The 27,854-nt window shown below is 43.5% G+C and overlaps 2 protein-coding genes across 3 annotated transcripts; one reads left to right on the top strand and one right to left on the bottom strand.

Moving 5' to 3' along the window:
* Positions 1–4,916: 4,916 nt before the first annotated feature.
* Positions 4,917–10,214, bottom strand: si:ch211-284k5.2 (sperm axonemal maintenance protein CFAP97D1). Of its 2 annotated transcripts, none has more exons than XM_062042627.1 (6): positions 9,747–10,214; positions 6,613–6,807; positions 6,474–6,554; positions 5,820–5,938; positions 5,536–5,713; positions 4,917–5,439 (listed from the first exon to the last, which is right to left on the bottom strand). In XM_062042627.1, exons 2-6 carry the CDS (start codon positions 6,700–6,702, stop codon positions 5,380–5,382), a joined length of 528 nt encoding a protein of 175 aa, XP_061898611.1. In that variant the 5' UTR covers positions 6,703–6,807; positions 9,747–10,214; the 3' UTR covers positions 4,917–5,379. The 2 variants fall into 2 exon arrangements, with proteins under 2 accessions (XP_061898611.1, XP_061898610.1); XM_062042626.1 differs by having other exon boundaries at positions 6,613–6,704; positions 9,099–10,214.
* znf609a (zinc finger protein 609a) lies at positions 9,121–27,851 on the top strand. Its single transcript, XM_062042625.1, has 9 exons — positions 9,121–9,508; positions 13,841–14,697; positions 14,946–15,171; positions 23,955–24,042; positions 24,115–26,203; positions 26,278–26,656; positions 26,726–27,034; positions 27,099–27,177; positions 27,245–27,851. Exons 2-8 carry the CDS (start codon positions 13,975–13,977, stop codon positions 27,170–27,172), a joined length of 3,888 nt encoding a protein of 1,295 aa, XP_061898609.1. The 5' UTR covers positions 9,121–9,508; positions 13,841–13,974; the 3' UTR covers positions 27,173–27,177; positions 27,245–27,851.
* Positions 27,852–27,854: the final 3 nt, after the last annotated feature.

Consider the following 27,854-nt stretch of genomic DNA (forward strand, 5'->3'; position numbering starts at 1 on the left):
TGTCGTGGAAAAAAGTTTTTGAAATAAAAATAAAAAAAGACCAGCTGCTCCGCTGTTGAATGTCAACATTGCTTCTGTTGCTTCAGCGTTCCAGACGGTCGTCACTTAACTGCCTCCAGGTGCAGCCAACGTTAATTGGAGACCATTCCACTACGGATCAAGGGTTTGGGCGCCCTCTAGTGACCAGGCGTTAGAACGCTCCTCACTGACGGTAATAAATATGATACAGTATTAATTAAATAAAAGTACATCACATATTTACAATTTCAGCTCAAACATGTCTGAAAATGATCCTATTCAACACCCTTTCTCCACGTCTCAGCAATTGCCAGTTCTATTTTTTGAAGTTTGTTCACTTCTATTGGGGTTAATGTCTGTCTTTATTACGTAATATTTTTGACACATAATGTATGTATTTTTTGCGTTTGAATTTTGTAAACTGATTTCATTGAATAACAAATTAATCTCCTGTGTTTAACATGTTAATCATTTTAATGGTAAAAAAAAAAAAAAAAAAAGGATAACAAGGTGTAATAGTAAAGCTAATAAAGTGTAGTTTACTCCGTATTTAAAATACATAAAGCACTGCAATACTGTTAACTGTCACGTTGCATTCAGATTAGCAAATAAACACAGTAGTAGAGACGCCTGTGAATAATAAAGCCTGGATTATGAGTACACTATGACAGCTCGCTACCATATTCAATTCAATTCAATTATTTATTTATTTCGTACTTGGATGTGTACATTTCAACAACATTTCAACAATCTCACATACCTTACTGCATTCAATACACAGCCATGTCGAAAAGGAACAGGATGAAGAAAATCTTATATTTCCTGCCCCTTCGCACAAAAGAAACATTTTCTTGGTATTTCTTTGCCGGTAGTGCATTAGAACATCCAATGCAACAAATCAATACAAAACAATATATCACATATGCACACACAGGCACCCACACCCACACGCACCCACCCACCAGGGGCGTAGACTCTAGAGTAGTAAAAAAGGCTACAGGACATGTATGACCCAGTTGACAAGAAAAGTTATTGTTGCCTAAAAACTACAAGTTTGTACCCCTACCCAGTGCACACACTCATAGAAATTAATAGAACAAACAATCAATGAAAAGAATAAACAAGCAAGATAAGTTGAACAAAAAATAAATAAACAAAACAAAAACTGAAAAAATAAGGCAATCACTCAAACCAAACAAACTGAAAAAGAACAAGGCAATCATCCAAACCAAACAAACTGAAAAAGAATAAGGTAATCATTCAAACCAAACAAAACTGAATAGAACAAGGCTATCATAACAAGGTATCATTCAAACCAAACAAAGCTAAGAACAATGTGATCATTCAACCAAGGATCCATAGTGCATGTCGATAAAGAAAAAAAAAAGAAAAAATGAAAGGAAAGCTAGACTATACAATACCTACAGTCATGTAGGATAATGTAAGCGTTGTTTTTTTGTGTGTTTATTATTATTTTTATTTTTTATTTTTATTTTTTTCCCCTTATTTTTCCCTTTGCGTCCCTTTTGTCAGTGCTCATATAACATCATAGTTCTGTTTTTAAAGACTTTTTTTAATTGAAATGTGTTTTTACATTGCTTTATTTCATTATGGAGAGAGTTCCAGAGTTTTACTCCCACCACTGATGTACACATTTGTTTTGATGTTGTTCGTGCAAGCTGATGCTTAAAGTGCCCTTTCCTTCTTCCTTCTTTTTCTATTAAAGTGAAATTTTTTTGTAGATTTGTTGGTAGCTCTTGACTACTAGCCCTGAACATAACCAATAATGTCTGCTGCTCAACTAGTTCATAAAATTTGTAAAGTCCTGAGCTAATAAATAATCCATTTGTGTGCTCTCTATAACCTGTTTTGTGTATGATTCTGATCGCTCTCTTCTGAAGGAGGTACAGTGGCTTTGTGTTACTCTTATATGTACTACCCCATATTTCCACACAACAATTGATATAAGGCAGTACAAGTGCACAATACAGTGTACGCATTGCTTTATAATCTAATACATCTTTTACCTTATTTAATATAAATATACTTTTAGCCATCTTTTTTCTAACATGTGAGATATGCGATTTCCAACTAATATTATCATCTAAAATCACTCCCAAAAATCTAATCTCAGAGACTTTTTCAATGCTTGTTCCAGCTATTGACAGTACAATATTTTCAGGCTTTTTTCTCTTACTAAAAATCATGAACTTAGTTTTTTTCAAATTCAATGATAATTTGTTAACGTCAAACCATTTTTTGAGTTTGACCATTTCCTGTTCCATACTCTTTAGTAATTCATTTAAGTCATGTCCAGAGCTGTAAAAGTTGGTATCGTCAGCAAATAATACAAAATTGAGTAATTTTGACACATCACAGATATCATTTATGTATAAAATAAATAGTTTCGGTCCCAGAACAGACCCTTGTGGAATTCCACACTTAATACTCATATTTTCAGATGTATTAGCAGCATATTGTACATATTGTTGTCTGTTATTCAAGTAGCTATTTAACCAATCTAAAACTATTCCTCTCACACCGTATGAATGTAATTTGGATAAAAGGATAGAGTGATCGATTGTGTCAAACGCTTTCTTAAGGTCTATAAACACCCCTACTGTGTATTTCTTACTATCGGTGGCTGTTGTTATGTCCTCAATTATGTTCATCACAGCAGAGGCAGTAGATCTGTTTGAACGAAATCCATACTGGCTCTCGCTCAACAACTTGTTTTTTTCAATAAAATGGTCTAATTTTTGTACAAATATTTTTTCAAGCACCTTAGAGAATTGGGACAGAAGTGATACCGGTCTGTAATTAGTAAACATGTGCTTATCCCCATCTTTAAAGAGTGGAATAACCTTTGCTACCTTCATTCTATCTGGGAAGGTCCCTGTATTGAAAGAGAGATTGAAGATATAGCAGAGAGGCTCAATGATGCAGTCAATTGTCTTTTTTACAATTATCATATCTAACCCATCATCGTCTGTTGATGTTTTGTTCTTTAATTTATTTACAATTGTTATAATTTCATTTTCACTGACTTCTCCCAAAAACATTGACTTAAGTACTCTGCCTCCACCTCCCAACCCATTCTGAAATGACCCATCATCATGTTTTTCTATATTTTCTGCTAGTTTTGGACCTACGTTTACAAAAAATGAGTTAAACTCATTTGCCACTTCGTCCATATTTTTTATTATCTTTTCTTCTTTTACAAAGTGGTTTGGCGGGCTGATAGGTCCCGGTGTGCTTCCCATCACCTTTTTCAATATGTTCCATGTTCCTTTGATATTGGCTTTATTTTTTTCTAACAAGTTACTATAATAGTCTTTTTTGGCTTGTCTCATTATTGTTGTCAACCTGTTTTTATAAACCTTATATTTAATTTCTGCTGCATTTGTCCTAGATTTTAAAAATACCTTGTAAAGTCTATTTTTATTTTTATTTATTAAAATAAATTCTGCCTTAGAGTAAATGAAGGTCTATTTTGTAAGTTTTTTTTTTACTAAAAATCTACAAATTTGAGGGTGTGCTAAATCACAATTATGCAGAAAATTATGCAAAAATACCTCAGTATTATTGTAGCAAAATTATTGGCAAATGCATATCTCAATCTGTGCATCTGTATAATCCTATTTAGTTGTCCGTGTACTAATTTGTAAATCTGTATTTCGATTTCTGTGTGTGTAAAACAAATGTGTGTTTGTGTATTCAGATTCATGAGATGCAGGAACCCTGATTGGCTATGTTTTTACATGTAACTTTTTGCAACACTTCTTCATGCAGCGATCTAACTGTGTAAAAAGACTTGTCTATGTCTGCAACTTCACCTTTCCTTTCCCTATACTCATCACTAGTCGGCGCCTTTCACCCACTCATTCTGCGTTGGAGCCACAAGATTAGACTCTCAGTAAGAGAGTAAGAGTGTTTCAGTAGTGTGTATGAGAGTGTTTCAGTAGTGTGTATGAGAGTGTTTCAGTAGTGAGTAAGTGAGAGCATTTCAGTAGTGTATAAGAGTGTTTCAGTAGTGTGTATGACTGTTTCAGTAGCGCGTGTGAGAGAAAAACATTTCAGTTGTTTATGTGAGAGCATTTCAGTAGTGTGTATAAGAGTGTTTCAGTAGTGTGTATGACGGTTTCAGTAGCGTGTGTGAGAGAAAAACATTTCAGTTGTTCATGTGAGAGCATTTCAGTAGTGTGTATAAGAGTGTTTCAGTAGTGTGTGTGAGAGAAAAACCTTTCTGTTGTTTATGTGAGAGCATTTCAGTAGTATGTATAAGTGTTTCAGTAGTGTGTATGAGAGTGTTTCAGTAGTGTGTGTGAGAGAAAAACATTTCAGTTGTTTATGTGAGAGCATTTCAGTAGTGTGTACAAGTGTCTCAGTAGTGTGTATGAGAGTGGTTTAGTAGTGTGTGTGAGAGAAAAACATTTCAGTTGCGTATGTGAGAGCATTTCAGTAGTGTGTATACGAGTGTTTCAGTAGTGTGTATGAGAGTGTTTCAGTAGTGTGTGTGAGTGAAAAACATTTCAGTTGTGTATGTGAGAGCATTTCTGTAGTAGTAGTAATTCTGAATAATGTCCCTATCGGCCCCTCCTACTCAGTGACACACACGGTAAGAAAACCCTATTTGTTCACAGATAACATTATTAACTTATTTGAAGAAGACAACAATACTTCTGACAGCGAAGTTACTGCTAAAACATGAACGCTAAAACATGAACTTTTACTTACAGCAGGTGATTGAGAGTCTAATGTGGTGGCTTCAACACGGAATAACATGAGTGGGTGCCATGCGCAGACGAGTGGCGAGTATAGGGAAAGGAACGGTGAAGTTGCAGACAGACAAGCAGCAGAAGTGTTGGAAAAGTTGTGTAAAAAACAGCCAATAGAGTTTTATGCTTCACACGAATTTGAATACACAGATGCACACATAAATCGAAATACGGACAGATATTTTTTTTTTTTTTTTACACACAAATCGAAGTGTGGACACACCAAATAAAAGGGTTTGATTACACGCGCACAGATCGAGATACAAACACACAAATTAGTACACGGACACGTGAATCGGATTACAGACACATAGCTTGAGATACGCGTTTGCAAATAATTTTGCTACAATAATACTTCCATAAAAAACAGATAAATATTGTATAATAAATAGATACATACGGGGAATGACAGATTAACATGAACTAATTCAGGAAAATCTATTTTTCAGATTTCTCTCATGTACCTTGACATATATATAGGTGACATATTTATTACTATTTTCCTGCTTCCATGAATGTACAAGTCTTGTACAGCAAGAAAAACCTAACGTTAATTTTGTTCGGTGAAGCAACGACCGTCAAATTAATGAGTCGTCTCTTCATTTTCTTCCACGCCCGCAAACTTCAACTTCCTGTTTGACTTCTGCAATCAGACAGAGAAAAAAAAACATGTTACATGAGTGCTGCCCTCTAGTGGTGACCTTTCACTCCTGCAGCATAGTTGGAATGAAGCCTGCACCTGTTTGGGGCCCTGTGGGTAACGGGAAATATTGACCCGCCTTTTCTCCGCCTTTTCCCAGTCGCTCATCCACAGCTGGCGGCGGTACTCGGACTGACGCGCTGTGATTCGCTGGTAGATGTTCAGATTCTGCCGACTGACCAACAGAAGCTCCGCCCGCCGCTTGTCAGCGTTCAGACTGAAGACGCAAAGTCAGTTTCGGCCAAACACAAAAATATCTGTCAACAAAATGGCTTGAAAACATAGCAAGCCTGTCACTGTTGTCTGTGTATGTGCATGCCAACCTCATGGGCTGGTACTGGTTCTTGTGGTCCAGTAGGCCTCTTGAAGCTTCTATGCGGGCCAGGCTGGAGGCCAGCAGGAGGTTGTCTCGCTCAATGGTGGCCCGACGCTCATCCTGCAGCTGAACACATGCTCACACTTAGCTTTGTTAGCTTGCTGCAGGCATTGTAAACTAGAACTAAGCCAGTTGTGTGACAACCCAAAGCCCACAGGCCAATTACACTTCACACCTGCAGGGGGTGCTGTGCAAACAAAAAGCTCATCCCTACTGATGCTTTAAAGATGATTGACAGGTCTGTCTGACAGAACTAAGCTCACGCCGGGGACGACGTGGCGCGGTTGGGAGAGTGGCCGTGCCAGCAACCTGAGGGTTCCTGGTTCGATCCCCAGCTTCTACCAACCTAGTCACGTCCGTTGTGTCCTTGAGCAAGACACTTCACCCTTGCTCCTGATGGGTCGTGGTTAGGACCTTGCATGGCAGCTCCCGCCATCAGTGTGTGAATGTGTGTGTGAATGGGTGAATGTGGAAATAGTGTCAAAGCGCTTTGAGTACCTTGAAGGTAGAAAAGCGCTATACAAGTATAACGCATTTACATTTACTTTGTTTCTTTCTACCACTACACTTTTGAAGTCGAGTAATAAGGCTCTGTTGTCACCTGCTGTTTTTTCAAGTTGCGTTGCATGTGAACGGGCTTGCTCGTTCCCTTCGTGTCGACCACTGGGAGGGCGAAGCTTACCTGGACAGGTGAACATGTTAATGTTGGCATCATGGTACATCATAAGACACATACATACCTTGGTGCGGTGTAGCTGGTAGTTACGCCGGTAGTCCCAGGGGTCCTGCAGGTAGCGTTTGCTGACAGGCGGTAACTTGTTGGCGTACATGTCTCCTCAATACAACGGCAACTTTTAGTTCAGTTTGTATGTTGCCATGGAAACGTCATTCATAATTCATCATCCATCATAAGCGCTCTGGTGCAATGCTGCCCCCTATTGGATGGAATGTTATACCTGTGTGAAGTCCGACACCCTTATCTCATTGCAAATATTAAAATAACACTGCCATTTGTTTGTGCTACGTTTGTGTTAAAAACAGTTTTTATCTATTACAGTTTTGATGTTATTAACATTTAATAGTTTTTTGTGTTAAAGTTTTATACTTTTCATGTTATTAACGTTTTATTATTCATAGCCAGCCCCCTCCCCAAACGTGTCTCATTTGTTTGTGCTACATTTTTGCTGAAAAATAACTTGTCTGAATACTGTAATTTTTATGTTATTATTATAACCAGCCACATGACATAAAACTATAACAGTTAGACAAGAGGTAGCACAAAGGTAACACAAACGAATGGGACACGTTTGGAGAGCTTTTGAGAAGGTGGGGGGCTGGTTATGAATAATAAAATGTTAATAATATAAAAACTATGATTGGTAGACAATCTTTTGCAGCACAAACGTAGCACAAACGAATGGGGCAACTTTGGGTAGATTTTGATAACGTTAGGGTGTTAGTTATGAATAATAACACGTTAATAATATAACATTTATAAAACATAAATAAATAAAAACTATAACTTGGACAAAAAATATTTTGCAGTACAGCCCAGCACAAACGTTTGGGACATGTTTGGGGAGATTTTGACATGGTTGCAGTGCTGGTTATATGAACAATAACATGTTCATAACAAAAAAACTATAAAACCTTAACATAAAAACTATAATGCACAACAACATTTTGCAGCACAAACGTTTGGGATAAGTTTGGGGAGATTTTGACATGGTGGGGGTTACGAATAATAAGTTAATATACAAAACAATTGCATGCACAAACCAGCAAAAACAAATGGGACAAGTTTGGGGAGATTTTGACACGGTTGGGGTGCTGGTTATGATTAATAACACATTGATAACATAAAAACTATAATGGACAAAAAAATAATTGCAGCCCAAACGTTTGGGAAAAGTTTTGGGAAATTTTGACAAGGCGATGGGGCGGGTTATGAATAATAAAACGTTAATACATTTTAAAACTATAACATGTTAATCAGCACCTCCAAGTCCGAGTCCATGGTTCTCGCCCGGAAAAGGGTGAAGTGCCATCTCCGGATTGGGGAGGAGACCCTGCCACATGTGGAGGAGTTCAAGTACCTCAGAGTCTTGTTCACGAGTGAGGGAAGAGTGGATCGTGAGATCGACAGGCGGATCGGTGCGGCGTCTTCAGTAATGCGGACGCTGTATCGATCCGTTATGGTGAAGAAGGAGCTGAGCCGGAAGGCGAAGCTCTCAATTTACCGGTCGATCTACGTTCCCATCCTCACCTATGGTCATGAGCTTTGGGTTATGACCGAAAGGACAAGATCATGGGTACAAGCGGCCGAAATGAGTTTCCTCCGCCGGGTGGCGGGGCTCTACCTTCAGAGATAGGGTGAGAAGCTCTGTCATCCGGGGGGAGCTCAAAGTAAAGCCGCTGCTCCTACACATCGAGAGGAGCCAAAAGAGGTGGTTCGGGCATCTGGTCAGGATGCCACCCGAACGCCTCCCTAGGGAGGTTTTTCGGGCACGTCCGACCTGTAGGAGGCCACGGGGAAGACCCAGGACATGCTGGGTAGACTATGTCTCCCGGCTGGCCTGGGAACGCCTCGGGATCCCCCGGGAAGAGCTGGACGAAGTGGCTGGGGAGAGAAAAGTCTGGGCTTCCCTGCTTAGGCTGCTGCCCCCGCGACCCGATCTCGGATAAGCGGAAGGAGATGGATGGATGGATGGATGGATGGAAAATGTTAATATTAAAAAAATAATAATTGACAAAAAAAATTGTAGCACAAACGAATAGGACACATTTAGGATGTTTTTTACAAGGTGGGAGGTGGGGGGGGCTGGATGACATCACTAGTCAAATAATGTATTTCAGAATAATTTAGCGAAACGTAGCACAAACGCATGCAAGTGTTATGTTAATATGCGCAATAATAATGTGGGCCAACTTCACACAGGTTTAAATGGTTTACACATTTTCTAAACGGTGCATCGTAGTGAGCTGGAGCCCATCCCAGCAGACTACACCCTGGACTGGACTCCAGCCAATCACTGGTTAGTGCACACAGACAAAATATTCACACTCAGAACAATTAGGTGTCTTAAAATTAAACTAATTTGTATAATTTTGGAATTTTGGAGATTAGAAGCAAGAGGACTCGGAGAAAAAAATCCAAACTCAATCTAGACCGGACTCCAGTCCAGTGCATCAATGATTCGGTGCTCGGTGTGTTTTTTCCCTTAACTCCGTTCCAGTGAGACGGGGATCCAGTCCTCCATGTTTTGCTAGTTTTCAACCAATCAGCCATTTAGCTCCTGTGCTGTTTGTCTCGTGTAGTCTGGCTGTCTTTAAACCGGAATAACGCTTTATTTGGGGGGGGGACATCAGGACCTCCAATGGAACCAATGGAACACCCGGGATCCGTCCACTGTTCCCCACGGGTGAAGTATTAAACCGCAGGGATGAGGCAGTGCGTTGCGGCGGTGCAGTGGAGCGCAGGACGGAGGGGCCGTGTGATGGCTGCGGTCCAGTGAGCCGGGAGCACGTTGACTGTTCCGCCTGCTCGGTGCTCGCCCCTCGCACCTTTTCCCCCCTGGCTCGGTTCGGATCTATGGAGTGCACATGACAGTCGTGCCGATCGGGATTATGAGCAGGGTGAGTGGACGTACGGAAGACGTGTCTCCTGGTGGGATTAAACGCGGGCCAGCTAGCTAGCTGAGGGCTGCTAGCTCAGCGGGCTAGCTGCAGTCTTTGTCTGAAGACACCGGGAAGCTAAGCTATGGTTCCATTATCGGACACTTCCTCGACTGACCTGCTGGATTTTGTCATTTAGTTGGCACGTTAGTGTGTGTACTTTACTAACCCAAAGACTGCTTAGTCGCAACTTGTTTACCTTCTGCGTGTGTTTAGAAACGCAAATCCTGCAGTTGGGGGGTTTTCAGGTCGTAGAAGGTAGAAAATACTGCCTCCGGTCCAAATATGACTTATATGCACCGTTAAGTGTAGACATAAAGGTGTAATTTAACCCAAACAAGGTTGTAATATTGCAGTAAAAGTGTCTTAACACGACAGACACTACTGGGTCAAGTGTTGCATAAACCGTCGAGATGAATACTCGTGCTGGAACTGGAATTCAGACGTTGCCACTTTTAAAAACGGAATTATTATATATAATTTTGTCACATTAAACAAGTTAAATGATTGCTGTTAAACAAGCAGCGTTAATGTCTTGATCTGAGAGCTAAACAGACCCGTCCGATAATGGATCTCGCTAGCCGTGTAGCGGGCCACCGAGGGCCTCGGTCGACAGCATAAAAATAGAGCTCAATCCCGGCCTGATATTCGATGTTGGGTTTGTGTGTCCGCGTTGTTGTGTGTGTTTATCGCAAGCAATGTCCCCTAGATTTGCCTGTGTTGTTATTTTTGTTGCGTAGGTTTGCGTTGTACGAAGTGACAGCGAGACACGGCCGACGGCTCCTTTCTGCTAACAAGCTAGCAACTGAGTTAGCATCTGCGTTAGCAGTCGGATATGCTAGCTGTGGTGTTCTCTGCAAAAAGACAAATGTTGCCTTTTATTTTACCCTCTAACACTTCTATTAAGTGGACACAAAAGTAATTCTCGTTTGAAATGTGGCTAATGTTAGCGAGTTAGCTGCGTAATATACTGTATATGCTTCCACTTTATTACTAGCTTTCCAGTAAGATGCCATTTAAAAAAATTGTCCACGAAACCAAATAGTTTGCCAATATATACTGGCCGACAAAAACGGCTACGAATGTTTCGCCACATTTGTAATAACAAATAAATTACACTAATAGGCGTGTTTGCTCGTTTCTTGTTGTCAATTTGCACAAAGAAAACAAGGGTAAACAGGCTGACAGCCATAGGAGTAATGCATGCTGACTGGTATTGGAAGAGCAGGATATTTAAAGAGGTCATTTTAAGATTGTTTTCCTACATTTAAAACATAACATGTAATAGTGGTTCTTTGGTCAACATTTTTAATAGCTTTCCTTTTCAGGAAGCGCCGTTTTGTGAGCGATCTTGTTTACATGCCTCCACTTCGACAGCATCATCTTTTTTGTAGTTTTTAGCGCTTCCATAGCAAGTCTACTGACAGATATAAGTACGTACTAGGGCTGGGCGATATGGCCTTTTTTTAATATCTCGATATTTTTAGGCCATATCGCGATACACGCTGTATATCTCGATATTTTGCCTTAGCCTTGAATGAACACTTGATACATATAATCACAGCAGTATGATGATTCTATGTGTCTACATTAAAACATTCTTGTTCATACTGCATTAATATATGCACATTTTAAACTTTCATACAGAGAGGGAAATCACAACTAAGTCAATTTAGCAAAACTGTATTTATTAAACAGTTATTAAGCAATGGCACAAACATTCATGTCATTTCCAAAACAGAAAGTGCAAGATTGTCAGACATTGTAAAACAAGCTATAAGTGCACTTTTGTGCATGATGTCACACAAGATATTTCAATAAGTGTCACATAAAAATGAGCTGCATATCAAATAGTATATGTCCTACGGTGTTGATGTGGAAATAGTTGCTTCGGCATTTAGTTGGTGTGGCACCAAACGGAGATGTTGACATGTAAAGACATATTCCCGCTTGAAGCCAAACCACCGTCAGACGATGGACCCCATGCTGTTTTTCTTGGGAATTAATTATTCCTCCATTTGTTACCAGATTCGCACCTTCTTTCTCTCGTATTACCACTCAAACCACACAGTTAGCTGTTAGCATCACAGCTAACGTTACCATGTTGCTACCTGTCTGGGAGCGTGTGACGTTGCTCACGTGACAGTATGTGACGTATGTAAGAAGGTGCGCTTGTTTTAGTCTCTGTGAGAAGGAGAGACAGGAAAGAGTGAGAAACGCATGCAGTTTAATGCCCCGCAGCTAAAAGCAACTGCGTGAGAATGTATACTCGAATATCACGATATAGTCATTTTCTATATCGCACAGAGACAAACCCGCGATATATCGAGTATATCGATATATTGCCCAGCCCTAGTTCGTACTATACGCTACTTTGTATTAGAAATGGCAACAGTGAAGGATGCATGTGCCTGTACGAGCCAGTCTGCCCCCCAAACAGGAGAATAGCGAAAAATAAGGCGCTTATTGACTACAGCGTCGGACTACAATGGCGGACTCGCATAAAGCATTTTGGGTAAATCTACCGTGTATGAATAATCCACTGACATCACTAATCGGGCAAGTTTGAAACTGCTCGTTGGAAGACAAGATTGCTTTTATTAACATCTCTGCCATGCCTCCATGGTTTGATTTCAAAATTTCTTATGCAGATCCCAAATACACAAAGGAAGGCACCAATAGGTAAGAAAAATTGGTTTTGCATAACAGGGCCCCTTTAGCAAAAAGACTCACCTTACTTGTGTCCATGTGGTAATCGCCACGGCAGCGGACTTTTTCCGTTTTTATTCAAGACAATCTGCCTGTACCCGGCGCCTGCGGTACAGCACTGCCATGGCGTTGCAGTTTCGGATCCCGCGCTAAATATACGCAGAGCTTCTATTTTTGCTGGTCGCTGCAACACGGCAGATCAATTCAGCTAAAATCTACTTGTGTAGGACAGGAAGCCATGCACAAACACAATATAAATTATCCAGTTTACTTTCAAAATAATAGTCCGTCTTCAAAGCAGATCGTATTTTACACTTTGAAACCGGCGGGGACGGAAATGAAGTCAACTTGGCAAAGGTTTTCAGGCGTAATTTTACCTTGTTGTAGACCCAAATGTCGATTCTGCCAGTCCAAAACTAAAGAGTTATATACAGCCATATATGACTCATACATATATAATAATGGATTATTAGACACTCAAAGCACTTCACAGAGAAGTGAGAACCCATCACCCATTCACTCCACATTCCCACCTGGTGGTAAGCTACATTTGAAGCCACAGCTGCCATGGGGTAGACTGACAGAAGCGTGGCTGCCAGTTTGCGCCAACGGCCCCTCCGACCACATCACCAGTGTGAGCGGCACTGGGGCAAGGGTGAAGTGAAGGGTGAGCAAGGGACACAACGGCAGTGAATTGGATGGCAAGAGGCGAGGAGCGAACCTGCAACCCTCAAATTGCTGGCACGGCCGCTGTACCCACTATGCCATGCCGCCCCATGTGTCAAAACTAGCTGATATGGGGGCTGGGGAAGCTGTGGAGTGGTTCGTAGGAGTTGTTTGTCTACAACACTCGCCACGGAGGATGTTATTGTTGTGTTGTTGCTTGCTACAAAAAATTAAGTTGTCGTACTGCAAGGCAAAACTCGTCTTTTCCCACAAGCCTGACGGTATTGATGGACGGCACAGCTTGAGACGTTCTACGATGTTAACTTCAGTGTTTTATTTTATGACATGATTATGCACGGATTCGCCAGCTCCTGTAAAAGTCTGTGCTATTTCGCCGGGCGGTGGGCGGCAGCGCCGTTCCATGGTGATTGCATGCCGCCGCTGCGACGCATCCTGTGGAAATCCCGGGTAATCGGTCATGAATTCCAGCCTGACTTGACGCCTCTCATCTTGAGCTTTTATCATGACATTGTCTTCCTCACCTGGTCAAGGTGTTCAACAGCCGCTCCCTGGCAGCCCGTATCCCTACTTGTCTTTAAATTGAAAGAAGATGTCTATGTGCACTGCAGCCATTCTGCATGGTTCTGTCCTGCAAGGACCTAATCATCATTATTTTCTTCTGGTATGATGTGTTTGGTCACAGAATAGCTCCGCCCCCTCGCTTGTCATCCTGGAAGAGCAGAATCGTAACTCAACTTCTGATTGGCTCGGCGTTACGTACTGGTCACACCAGGTCATAGGTCAATTGGTGCAGATGTTGACAATATTGTTGTCCTCTTTGACTGTATAACTTTCAGAGGAGTGAGATGTAAACATTGGATTTCATTTGCTTAACCGCATGTTTTGTCCCATGCACAGGAGGCCATGCGGGCAGCAGGGAGGCGGCGCCGGGTCCATCCCTGAGGAGGCGCCCAGCGGCTGGGAGGAACGCGGCCCTCCGGCGGCGGCCCACCCCCACCCCCCTGCGGCGCTCCGGGGACGCCCCTACTAAGATGTCCCTCAGCGGCGGCCCTGCAGGCGGGAAAGGTGTGGACTCCAACGCGGTGGACACGTACGACAGCGGCGATGAGTGGGACATCGGTGTCGGCAATCTGATTATTGACCTGGACGCCGACTTGGAGAAGGACAAACTGGAGATGTCGAGCAGCAAGGAGGGTGGGGGCATAGCCGCCCCTCCCAGCGCCGTGGCCGCTTTGCCGGACAACATCAAGTTTGTGAGTCCCGTGAGTGGCGGGAAGGACAGTAAATCGAAATCCAAACGTACTAAAAACTCCAAAGAAGGCGTTAAAACCGCCGCAGCGGACGCCATCAAAAAGGAGGTTCCGTGTCGGGCCCCTGGAGACCCACAGACACAGAACCTCAACTCTACCCTGACTAAGGGAAGCGAAAAGTCAGGCAAAGCCTCCCGCGTCCTCACCGCAGTCAAGAAGGAGAAGGACGGCGTGTCTGCAAAGACCAAGAAGGACAAACTGGAGACTAGCGGCGACAAGGAGCCCGGGGCCACACTGTTGATTCCGGGGGCCACACGCGCCGGCCCTTTCGAGGGCCAACAGAACTCTGAAATGGCCGAGCACCTGGGTCACGTGGCATTGGACTCTGCGGGGATTTGCCAGCCTGTCGCCATGACAACCGAGGAGGAGGAGGACGAGGAGGAGGAGGAGGAGATGGACAACGGCGAGTGCAGGAAGCTGAAGAAGATGCTGTGTGCCGACAAGGTAAGACCGCTCACTTCTGGTTTTGTTATGTTCAAGAACACCAAGTGAACCCCAGAGCACTTTGGCGCCGGAGGCAAGGAAAGACTCCCTCAGATAGTGTGGGGGGGAGCTTATGTAGATAAGATCTATCTGATTGGAATGAGGCCACTGTCAGTTGTCTATAAAAATTATATATGAATGGAATGTCTGCATTTTGCTGGTTGACCTTTGAACTTTGACATCTCACTTTTTGTCTACCCGCTCCGCAGATGGATTCTCCCTCCTCTACCTCTGCTCCCCCGCCGCTTCACTTGCTCGCCCCCGTGTCCCACAGCGACATCTCATCTTCCTGCGAACAGATCATGGTGCGCACGCGCTCGGTGGCGGTCAACACGGCAGACGCGGCTCTGGCCACCGACCCGGAGTGCTTGGGACCCTGCGAGCCTGGAACCAGCGTCAACCTGGAGGGCATCGTGTGGCAGGAGACCGAAGACGGTAAGGATGGGGCAGTTGCAGCTACTCTGAACATACGACGAGACATTGATTTGTCGGCATTAGACATTGATTGATTGATTATATTATGTATTTTGACATATCTTTGTATTAGAGTTGTACAGTGTACCGGTACTAATGAATTAAGAATGGTACTATACTGCCCCCGAAAAATGACGGCACACCTTTGTGACACTATTGGTTTTACGATCAGAGGAGCATGTTAGGCAACGCACACGCAAGAAGTACTTACAAGCAGAAACGGCGTGAAAACAGAAAGGGATAATAGACGCATTTCAGCTTAAAAACTAACAATAAAGGTGAAGCCATAACACTGAAGCGCCACTCTGCCAGAGGTGTTTTAAAACATGGCTAGCTAGCTAGCAGCTAACATCCATCCACAGTCTGCAGTGTTTTAGCTACGTCTAAGTCACTAATCCTCGCCTCCATAGCGACAAATAAACTAAGTGTTTTACAAGTATCCTCCCTGCAGGACGAGGAATGACTAAACATGCTTCACTACACGTCGTAGGAGGATACAATAACTCACCGCTAACAACAAGACTTAGACAAACTTTAATGATCCACAAGGGAAATTGTTCAACACAGTAGCTCAGTTACAATGATGGAAAGTGTAAGGATGGAAAGGACAATGCAGGTATAAATAGACTAATATAGCTATAAAAAAATCTAACATATATACGAATATATACATAATATGTGTACAGAATAATTTATATAAAGATACCGTATTTCCTTGAATAGCCGCAGGGGCGTTAATTAATTTAAAACCTCCTGTCACTCCTGCGTTTACCGGAAACCGGCGGGATGGCCGTGCATGCGGTAATTATTTTAAAACCTCTTCTCACTCCGGCGTTTACCAAAAGGAATCCATAAAATTTAGGCGTGCGCTTTGAGTGTGATGTAAGCATACCATCATGAAAAGCACATTTAATTAAAAAAAACGTTATTATGGTCTTACCTGTACTTATAAATGGAGTCCATTTGCAGCTCCTTCTGACCAAAAGCATCGATAACTTGTTTATAGAAGTCTTCCTTATTTTCTTTCTTCAGTTTTAAAAGTCTCTGTTTCGATGGAGATATTCCTTTAATTATTACCTCCTGCTTCGATTGAAAGTCCAGTTTAGAAAACTGTTTTATTTTAGATCATGTATGTAATGTATGTAATCCTCCATGTTAAAAGTTCAGGCAGAGGAAAAAAAAAAATCTCTTGCTGCGTGTGTTCACTTCTTCTGCAGTACCGGAAGTCGCAAGAAGGATCACTAGCGCGGCAGCGCCCTCTACCACCAGGAGGCGGGAGTCATTTAATGACTTATACAGTATTTCACACACGCAGCTACGGTATATTAATAAAACATAGCTGCTTACTGTTCTCTTTAGCATACTGTACCGGTATTCAATAGCTTGGACCTTAAATCCTACTGAAAAGCTCTTTATCTTTTTTCCTTTGTGCGATTGTAAACTACTGAAAGCAGCTTCCTCCATTTTGAAAATGAGGACAGATGCGTCACTCGTGACGTAACGAATTTGACCCGGTGGAAGTTCTAGCCATATGCTAAATATTTTGCGAAACGAGTTTGACCCGGCGAAAATTATAGACATGCGATAATAAAATTAATATTTTGCGAAACGAATTTGATCCAGCTTCAATAATAAACCGGCGATAAGGCCAAGCATGCGTTAATTATTTTGAGAAACGAGTTTGACCCGGCAGTAATTCTAGACGTGCGAATACTATATTCCCTGCGCCAATTCAAGGAAATACGGTATATTATATTATGTCTATAACATATATATACAATATAAACCAATGACCATGTACAATATTACAGTATAAATGACAGCAGCAGCATAAAATAGAGAGTAGGTCCAGCAGGAAATAGAAAATAGACATTATAAACACTGGTCTCTGGTGCTCTGAATGTAAACAAAAGGGTGGGTCTCCACAGATATTGATTGTAACGATACCAAGTACAAGAGCCGTATCTGGTCGATACTACAATGATTACATCGAGATTTTTTACCATCACACAATCTTTTTTTATTATGTTTATAAACTCAGGAAATACGTCCCTGGACACACGAGGACTTTAAATATGACCCTGTAACTACTTGGTATCAGATTGATACCCAAATTTATGGTATCATCAAATGTATGTAAAGCATCCAAACAACAGAAGAATAAGTGGTTATTACATTTTAACAGAAGTGTAGATAGAACATGTTAAATAACCAGATATCAACAGCTAATGAACAAGTAGATTAATAATTCATTTTTTTACAGCTTGTCCCTCATAATTTTGACAAAATAATGAAATGAGAAATGACACAATATGTTGCTGCATATGTCAGCAGCCAAATTAAGAGCCTTTGTTCGCTTACTGTGCAGACAATTGTTCGTAAGTATAAAGTGCATGGCACAGTTTTGTCACTGCCACAATCAGGAAGAAAACGCAAGCTATTACCTGCTGCTGAGAGAAAATTGGTCAGGATGATCAAGAGTCAACCGAGAACCACCAAAAAGCAAGTCTGCAATGAATTCGAAGCTGCTGGAACACAGGTGTCAGTGTCCACAGTCAAGCGTGTTTTGCATCGCCATGGACTGAGAGGCTACCATGCAAGAAGGAAACCCTTGCTCTAGAAGCTACACCTTAAGGCTTGTCTAAAGTTTGCTGCTGATCACATGGACAAAGATAAGACCTTCTGGAGGAAAGTTCTGTGGTCAGATTAAACCTAAAATTGAGCTGTTTGGCCACAATACCAAGCAATATGTTTGGAGGAGAAAAAGCCTTTACTCCCAGGAACACCATGTCTACCGACAAGCATGGTGGTGGTAGTATTATGCTCTGGGCCTGTTTTGCTGCCAATGGAACTGGTGCTTTACATAGAGTGAATGGGACAGTGAAAAAGGAGGATTACCTCCAAATTCTTCAGGACAACCTAAAATCATCAGCCAGGAGATTGGGTCTTGGGCGCAGTTGGGTGTTCCAACAGGACAATGACCCCAAACACACGTCAAAAGTGGTAAAGGAATGGCTAAATCAGGCTAGAATTAAGGTTTTAGAATGGCCTTCCCAAAGTCCTGACTCAAACGTGTGGACAATGCTGAAGAAACAAGTCCATGTCAGAAAACCAACAAATTTAGCTGAACTGCACCAATTTTGTCAAGAGGAGTGGTCAAAAATTTAACCAGAAACTTGCCAGAAGCTTGTGGATGGCTACCAAAAGCGCCTTATTGCAGTGAAACTTGCCAAGGGACATGTAACCAAATATTAACATTGCCGTATGTACACTACCGTTCAAAAGTTTGGGGTCACCCAAACAATTTTGCGGAATAGCCTTCATTTCTAAGAACAAGAATAGACTGTCGAGTTTCAGATGAAAGTTCTCTTTTTCTGGCCATTTTGAGCATTTAATTGACCCCACAAATGTGATGCTCCAGAAACTCAATCTGCTCAAAGGAAGGTCAGTTTTGTAGCTTCTGTAACGAGCTAAACTGTTTTCAGATGTGTGAACATGATTGCACAAGGGTTTTCTAATCATTAATTAGCCTTCTGAGCCAATGAGCAAACACATTGTACCATTAGAACACTGGCGTGATAGTTGCTGGAAATGGGCCTCTATACACCTATGTAGATATTGCACCAAAAACCAGACATTTGCAGCTAGAATAGTCATTTACCACATTAGCAATGTATAGAGTGTATTTCTTTAAAGTTAAGACTAGTTTAAAGTTATCTTCATTGAAAAGTACAGTGCTTTTCCTTCAAAAATAAGGACATTTCAATGTGACCCCAAACTTTTGAACGGTAGTGTATACTTTTGACCCAGCAGATTTGGTCACATTTTCAGTAGACCCGTAATAAATTCATAAAAGAACCAAACTTCATGAATGTTTTTTGTGACCAACAAGTATGTGCCCCTATCACTCTATCACAAAAAAATAAGAGTTGTAGAAATGATTGGAAACTCAAGACAGCCATGACATTATGTTCTTTACAAGTGTATGTAAACTTTTGACCATGACTGTATATAAGCATATAAGTGCAAAAACAATGTTACTTTTAGACAGTCAATCAACATATTGTTGTCTCCGGGGGCCACACATTCGAACAATATACAATAATTTACTTTAACAAATATTTGGTTTTATGCAGACAGACTCAGAGCTTTTGTCTACATCATGCTCTTAAAACTGGAGAAATAATCGATACAAACTTGACAGTGATTTTAATATAATCTAATCAAAAGATATAACACTAATGCAAGTAACCATTTAAAAGGATATAAACTTGTTTAGTGTTACTGTAGAATTGTTTATCATCGTACTGTAATTGGAAGGTAAATAACTGTATCCTAAATAAATAAAACAATTAAATGTAAGCAAAAATGTATTTTAAATAAATATTGAACATCTTAAAATGCATTTTTTCCCTAGTTGGAAAAAGTAAGTTGGATGTGGTCTTTTGGTTTGTTGCCTTCACTTTACCACGGCATTCTCGCTTGTTCATCCGCGTTTGGGCTCATATTGCCCATCCGATTTGAAGCTGAAATATTCCCCCAAAGGGACGTTTGGCATTGTAATCGTATTTTCTTCCTCTTAATATTTGTTAATTTGCGGCACTTCTTGCTGGTGAGTCGCAAGGCTCTCTTCCTGTGTGTGCGCTTTCGCCGAGTCGATCTCTGCCTACCGACACAAAGATTGTAAATGACTGTAAAGAGGGCTGACAGTGTTCAGTTACTTCTACTGTTAAACAAATGCGCTCAGGTGCTGGGAACGATGCACAGTGAGACGTCTTTCTCCGTGTTCGAAGCGACAGACAAAGAAACAAGAGGCTCAACAATTCTGATTGGCGAACATGGCTGTCACTCAAAAACTAATTGTCTTGGGGTTATGTACCGGTAATCGCGCTTATTAAAACTTCGAAACGAAAAGGAAACTGGTCTGTAAAAGACAAAAAAAAATGTCACCACCACCTGACACAAACTGCACTGCGCGCTCATAACTACGTGGATCGGAAGGAATATTGAGGAACAAATCAATGATTGAAGTGACAAACTTGCCATTCAAATAGTACCGTGTTTGTTGACGAGAACATACAGCCATGGAAGCACATTCAATCCATTTATTAAGCAGAGGTAACACAAACCAGTGAACGATTCAAAAGAGCTGCCGTCAAACTGCTTCTGCTAGCCTGCTAAAGCTAACAAAAACATCTCACTGCATGCCTGTGAGATTCACTGACATCACACAACACTAGACAACAGGCACCGTCTTTTAAAAGGCACACACTCAGACGCACGCACTGTTGCCATATACATCCATCCATATGAAACTTCTCAACTGCATTATGCCAGATGTTTGACGTTTATTTTTTACCACAATTACTTTCCCTAGTAATCAATCAAATGTATTTAAAGAGTAATTCGGTTAGTGATTCAATTACTTTTTTGGCAAAGTAACGATTAACCATAATAAATTACTTTTTTAAAGTAACTTTCAGTACTCAGCCTGTCACACAGCATCATTAAGCAGTTGCCAGGTTGGTGTTCCTGGCTAAAATATTTCTGTCTATGTCCTACAATAATGTTTACCTATAAAAACACAATTGTTAAAGGTCAATTATTTTCATGTTGCTGCTGACGTTTACACATGTCCTCTCAAACCAGAGCACTTTATTTCACATTTTGTTTTTTGTCTGTTAGCTGAAAAATTGAGCATTGCTCAATGTTTTTTTAAACAAGATTGGAGATTATATTTAGCTTTTCCTAATTATTTTCAATGTTTTTTTCTTTCTACTTATCTCAAAATACATCTTAAATTATTAAAACCAACTTTTCTTACTTGTTGGTACCTGTTTTTGTGTATTTGGGATCCCCATCAGTCCCGAAAATTGAAAAACAAGGCTTGGTGGAGATATTTAATTATGTCAACGGATATTTCCATTTATAGGTTAGTTTATGGGCCAAACTATAATGGAATATGAGTTTAGGTCCATATCGCCCAGCCCTACACTTGTGTTAGCGACAGTGCTAGCACAGTTTAGGGGTGTTCACTGTGTTTTAATTGAGCGTTCCAATAGGCCATATGATGGCATTGTGTTTATATGTCTGAGTGCACGTGTACCTTGTTTGAGGGTAAATAACAGGGTATCCGCGGGGTCTTAAAAAGTCTAAAAAAGTCTTAAATCCAATCATTTGAATTTAAGGCCTTAAAATGTCATAAAAGGTCTTGGACACGATTTTGAAAGGTCTTAAAAATCTATTGACGTTACTTTTATTTCAAACATGCATAAACTTCAGTCTCGCACTGAAATGTTTGGATTTTTGAGAAAGCTATAACATAACTACACAGCAGAACTAACTGTGCTGCCTGGTCAGGAGATATGGAGCACCATCAGCTATTGCTGTGCGCGCGCAGCTCTGTGTTGACAGCTTAGTTAGCATAGCAGCGGAGAAAACGTAACGAAAGCCCACAGCAAAGCCAAATGACTTGCATAAAATGGGATAAAAGTTCAACGATTTGTGTCTCCTGAACGATCAGTTTAATACATGGTTGAAGCGGGTGGATGGAAACGTACAAAGTGTTTAGTACCCAGATGCGCAGCCATCGAGGAGGGAAGCGTTTGTAAACATGGCGGTGAAAGTGAATGGAATGATAATGTAAAAGTCAAAAATAAGTCTGTGTCAAAAGATGTTGAAACGCCACAAACACTTGCACAACTTCACAAAGATAAACGTAAACCCCCCAAAGGAGTGTTATGTGGGTTAAGTGGCACCAATTGCCGAAGGAGATCACTATGAGATGTTTAGTACTGAAATCATACTATTACATACAGTAAGCAGAATCTAATTTCTCTGTAGTAGTAGTGTACTCAGCAGTAAAACTATAAAACATAATTTTTTTATTATTTGTTCCAATAATTTCAGGTCAGCGTCTCATGCCTAATCTTTTCTCCAAGTTTATACAGCAACCGACATTAAAATGCCTGTTTAGTGTTTACACTCATCTCATTGTGGGTTGAGGAAAGCAATGGAGATTTGCCAACGTCATCTTTTCATGCCTAAATAAAAATGTATCAGCAATATGTTTTCAAAAAAGTCACAAAAAACAGGTAAAAATGTATCCATACACACCAGATACAAAACGAGCTGAGCACATTTGAATGTTATCCACATTATTCACATCCAAATTCTGTTTGAGGCTTGCCAGCCATAATCGCCTTCCTTTTTAGACAATCACTCTGTCTGCACACACTGTTTTTCACAACTTTGTGCAGATACAGTAGTACTGTAGATGTTTTTATCGCTTTGCTCAATTCTGACAGCTGAAAAAAACACTACCAAAGTTAACCATTTAGCTTTAGCACAGATGCTAACTGTCCCTTTCACAGACAATATATTGTTGTGCTTTCCTCTACCATTGCTGATGTTGATGTTACATGAAAACACTTGATATGAAACACACTGCACCTTTTGCAAGAAAACACTTCTATGGCAAATCTGAAAATGGGCTGTTACGATGTTTGCTAATATTTTTTTCAAATTAGTTTACACTAGAGAAGCTCCTGGTGTATTTAGTTAGTTTAACCATTTTGTTTTCCAATGTGAAAGAGCAGTGAATGAATTGATATACTTCAAATTATTTTTTTGTCCGTATATGGATGTGAAATGGTCTTAAATTATTTTCAAGATGGTGTTTAAAAAAGTCTTAAATTTGACATGTTGAAACCTGCAGAGACCCTGAAAAAATGAAATTGTAATATTTTAGACATTTCATATTGCTACAAAAGAATTTCTGTGCTACAAAAAAATGTCTGTACTATAAATTGTTCTCATTTAGTAGCACCAGTGCTACTAGTGAAAAAGCTAAGTGTACAGCCCTGCCTAGCGGTGTGCTCAACTGCTATCACCATAGCGCTTCCGCGGCCATGCCCCCTCTTTCTCTCTCCTTCCTGCAGTGCTGGTCACTGGTACAGTACACTTCCTCTGCTTACCTGTCAAAACTTTCCATTTCTTTTCTCGCCTTTTTTTTTATGCTCCTGCAGCGATCGAGTCGCTCGACAAGCCCGTGTCCGCAACACTTGGAGCGTGGGCTCATTAAAGAAGCGGCGTAGGTTTCATGTTCCCCAATTCGATCACATAATGCGACAGATGGATGGACAGGCAGCAACTCGCATATTCTCATACTTTCTGTTTACAAAAATGACGTCAGCCAGCTTAAAAATTCTCTCCACTACAAGCTACGTGAAGGAGCCCAGAATTGTATTTATTTACATGTTTGCAATATTTCAGGGTTCCTCATGAGGGCATCTTACAATGTTTTAAATCCGTAAACATCTATAAAATTTTATAAAACTGAGTAGTTGGCAAGTTATTGTGATGTAGAAAAATCCTATATTTTTACAAATTTTCCCAGGAGATTTTCCCATACTTTGAAACGTAAATCTTGATGCTCCTGTTAGACACGTAATAAAGGTGTTAAATTAACCACAAGATTAGCGCCATATAAAACATTACGTTGCTACTTGTTCGAAGGTTCCTAAATTTTATATTTAAAATAAAGAACTTAAAGCCTAGTCCAGCTGTTTACTGACTTATACTATTCAAGGTAAAATAACTTTTATTGCAAAAAAATATGGGCTCCAAATATCGGTGCTCAGGCTCCTTGACCAGCAATAATCGGTATCAGCCCTAAAAAAAAAAACATGATGGAAGATCTCTACTCCATATGTCTTCTTGTATCCTCATCTGTTCATCTACAGGCATGCTGGTGGTCAACGTGACCTGGAGGAACAAGACGTATGTTGGGACCCTGCTGGACTGCACCCGGCATGACTGGGCCCCCCCAAGGTTGGTTTGTTGTTTACTTTGACCACCGATCGTTCGCTCAGCTACCTGTCAATGACACTGCGTCTCTTTCAGGTTCTGCGATTCCCCCACGAGTGACGTGGAGATGCGAAGTGGGCGCGGTCGAGGGAAGCGGATGAGGCCCGGCGGCAACGCACCAGCAAACGACAACAGCACGTCCTCCGACAACAAAGGCAGCAGCAAGACGCGCGGCGCGGCCGCCAACAGCAAAGGTCGTCGAGGCAGCCAGACAGCGGGCGGCTTGGAGGACGCCAAAGCCAGCCCTTCCTCCGCCAAGAGGAAGACCAAGCCTGCCTCGGACATGGAACCCACCTCCAGCTCTGAGGACACCAAGGTGTCCAAGCGCATAAGAACCAGCTCGACTGGCACCGCGACCACCCTCCATGGAGGGAAAACGGATCCCCCGGCTCCGCCCCTGCTGGATCCGACCTGCCCCTCCCCCGTGCTAATTGATTGCCCCCATCCCAACTGCAATAAGAAGTACAAGCACATCAACGGGCTGAAATATCACCAGGCGCGCTCCCACAACGAGCATGATGTCCGACTAGACCAGGACGCAGACAGCGAGTACGGCGACGAGCTCGGCCTCCATCCCGACCCTGCGTCCTGCAATGGCGCCGCCATCTCCCCCGCTCGATCCACTACGCCGAAAGGGCGGGGCTTTGATGCCCCCTCCCCTTCGTCGGGGAAGCAGGCATCAAAGCAGGGTAAGAAGAAGGGGGGCGAGCCTGAGCCCGAAGGGACGGATGGTGGCGAGGACGCCGCATGCTTGACCGACGAGGCCAGTAACGATAGCATGGATGACAGGAAAGCCAAGAAGATGGCAGCAGGCCCCAAAGCAGATAAGATTACTCCTAAGGGCGTGAAGCCCAGTCGCCCTGTGGCCCCCACTGGCCCTGGCGGCCCCAGCCTCTCCCCTTACAGCCTTCAGGCGTCCTCCCCCGCCATGGGCTCCGTGGTGCAGTCTGTCCCCAAGAGTCCCCAGATGAAAAACGTTCAACCAAAACCTCCCTCACTGGCTGACCCCGCCTCAAGCCCCTCCCTCACCAAGGACAAGAAGAAGAAAGACAAGAAGAAGCGGGAGGGGGGGAAGGAGTGCGACAGTCCGAAGGGGGCAGGGAAAGAGATGAGGCCAGAGGACGTGTACGGCGAGGCATCGGATGCCTTGCTCAACGGCTCCTCGGATGCTCAGCAGAACAGACTGGCGAGTATCAAGGCTGAGGCGGACAAAGTCTACAGCTTTACTGACAACGCACCCAGCCCTTCCATCGGAGGGGCCAGCAGGGTGGAGGGCGCCCCTCCGCACCATCTCAACCAAAACGGGGCGGACAGTGCGTCTGTCAAAACTGGTAGCCCCGCCTACTCGGACATTTCTGACGCCGGGGAGGACGGCGAAGGCAGGGCAGAAGGGGTGAAGATAAAGACGGAGCCCGACGCGGGGCCTCGTGAAGGGGCCAAGAAGGCACTCTTCCCGCCCCAGGCGCCCAGCAAGGACTCCCCCTACTACCACAATTATGACTCGTACTACTCCCCTGGCTACGCTAACCCGAGCCCAGCCGCTGCCGCCCCGCCTCATGTGGAGGGGAGGGTTAAAAAGGAGGAGGAGCCAGACGTGGTGGAGGAGAGCAAAGTGAAGTTGGAACCTCAGGAGGACAGGAAGGTGGATCTCGGAGCGCAGCAGCCATCAGTCATCCAGCAGCGCTCCAACATGTACGCCCAGCCCCTCTACTACAACCAGTACTACGTCCCCCCCTACTCTTACTCCCCTGACCAGGCTTACCACGCCCACCTGCTGGCCTCTAACCCCGCCTACCGCCAGCAGTACGAGGAGAGGCAGCGGCTCGCCGATAAAAAGGCAGAAGGGAAGGATGAGTGGAAGCAGAAGGCGTCCGTCCCTCCCAGCCTGACCCGGGCCCCCAGCCTCACCGACCTGGCCGCCAAAGGCAAGGCCAAGGAGGTGGGGCCAGAACTGGCCAAGTCTGTCATCATGGTAAAGAGTGAGGACCCTAAGACCTCCGCGGCTCAGCCGGAGGGGCTGAAGATGAAGCTGAGTGAAGCAGGACATCATGGGAAGGACGAGGCCAAAGCGGGGGCAGAGTCTGCTCGGCCGTCTGGTGTGGAGTCCGCCATGTGGTACAGACAGGTATGACATCATTATTATTTTTTGCTGACTGTGATGGCATCGGTAGTCTCTCGCTAACCGTCATGTCTCCACAGGAGCCCGACTCGCGCTTGTGGCCTTACGTGTACCCCAACAAGTACTCCGAGGCCCCCAAGGCGCAGGAGGATGAGCGCTGGAAGGACGAGCGGGAGCGCGACAAGAAAGCCAAGGAGGAGCGTCTGCGTCCCAAGGAGGTTCCTCTTAAAGAGGAGGCCAAGGAGGGGGCGGAGGGACGGGCGCAGATGCCCCCAGAGGAGCAGAGGGTCGCTGGGAAAGAGATGCGGCCCTCTCATGTGCAGTTCTCGTCCCCTCTGGCCCAGCACCAGGGTTACATGCCCTACATGCACGGACCTTATGCCTACGGCCACCAGGCCTATGAGCCCGGACACCCCGGATACAGAGGCATGCCTTCAGTCATGATGCAGAACTACCCTGGTAAGAGCACACTTTGTCCCGCTTGTCGCCATGACCACCATCCTGACCGCACCACACATCTGCCCTCAGGCTATCTGCCCGCCGGGTACTCCTTCTCGGCGTACGGCGGTAAGGCAACGGTAGGCGAGGAGGGCGAGAAAGCGTCCCGCTCCAGCCCCACAGTAAAACCGACGGGTGAGTCTAAAGCTCTGGACCTCCTGCAGCAGCACGCCAGCCAATACAAGAACAAGTCGCCGTCCGTCTCCGACAAAGCGCCGCACGAGCGGGACAGGGAGGGCGAGCGGCCACGCTCCTCGCCATCCCAGCGCATGCTGCCTTCGCATCACCACCTGGGGTACCCGCTGCTGTCGGGACAGTACGACCTGCCCTACGCCTCAGGTGAGACGCCGCTCCGCTGGCCGCGCTTAGCTGGAGCTGTCATGTGACCATAACTCTTTCCTAGGTCTGTCGTCCTCCGCCATCGTCGCCAGTCAGCAGGCGTCTGCCCCGTCCATGTACCCACCCGCACGGAGGTGAGAAAGGTAAGACGCCAACAGATCACAGGCAAGAAGACGCTGCAGGTCAAAAGTCAACTATTGTCATCCGCAGGTGCACCTGATACGCTGCCCCTGGCCCCCCTCCACCCGCCTGGAGTCATGTGACTGGATCACATGAGGAAGAGTTAATGACTCCACCAAGGGACCGCACCGCCCTGCGCTGGCTGGTTCTGCCCTCCCAGATGGACGCTTGAGGAGGACGCTCGGTCCACCTAACCCGCCGGTGTGTCCAGTGGGCTGCCAGTCTGTGGCACAGAGTGGGCGCTTGGGGATCAGACTGTTGTGGGGGAGGAAGGACAGGATGATCACTTCCTGTCTCTCAGAGTTATACATATTTTTTAAAACGGCACGCTGCATTTGTTTGGTTTTTATCCTTTGACGACCTCTGACCTCCAGACCCAATCGACCTCCCATCATCATCGTCAGCGCAGCTCTGAGCACCAAAACAAACACTTGACGGACAGGTGACATCAGGCTCCTCCCCCTCAGTGTGTAGCTGTACTGTAGTGTGTGTGTGTGTGCGCGTGTGTGTGTAAATAGTGTACAGAGGAATTATTTTAAAGAGCCTGTTGGATGCTGTTGCTTTCCTACTCTTCTTTTTGTCTGTTGCCTCTGTTTTTCTACTCTTGTTGATCTCATTAAACATGTAGCTGGCCCAATGG

The sequence above is a fragment of the Entelurus aequoreus genome, linkage group LG03 (genome assembly GCF_033978785.1).
Source record: "Entelurus aequoreus isolate RoL-2023_Sb linkage group LG03, RoL_Eaeq_v1.1, whole genome shotgun sequence".
Taxonomy (NCBI): Eukaryota; Metazoa; Chordata; class Actinopteri; order Syngnathiformes; family Syngnathidae; genus Entelurus; species Entelurus aequoreus.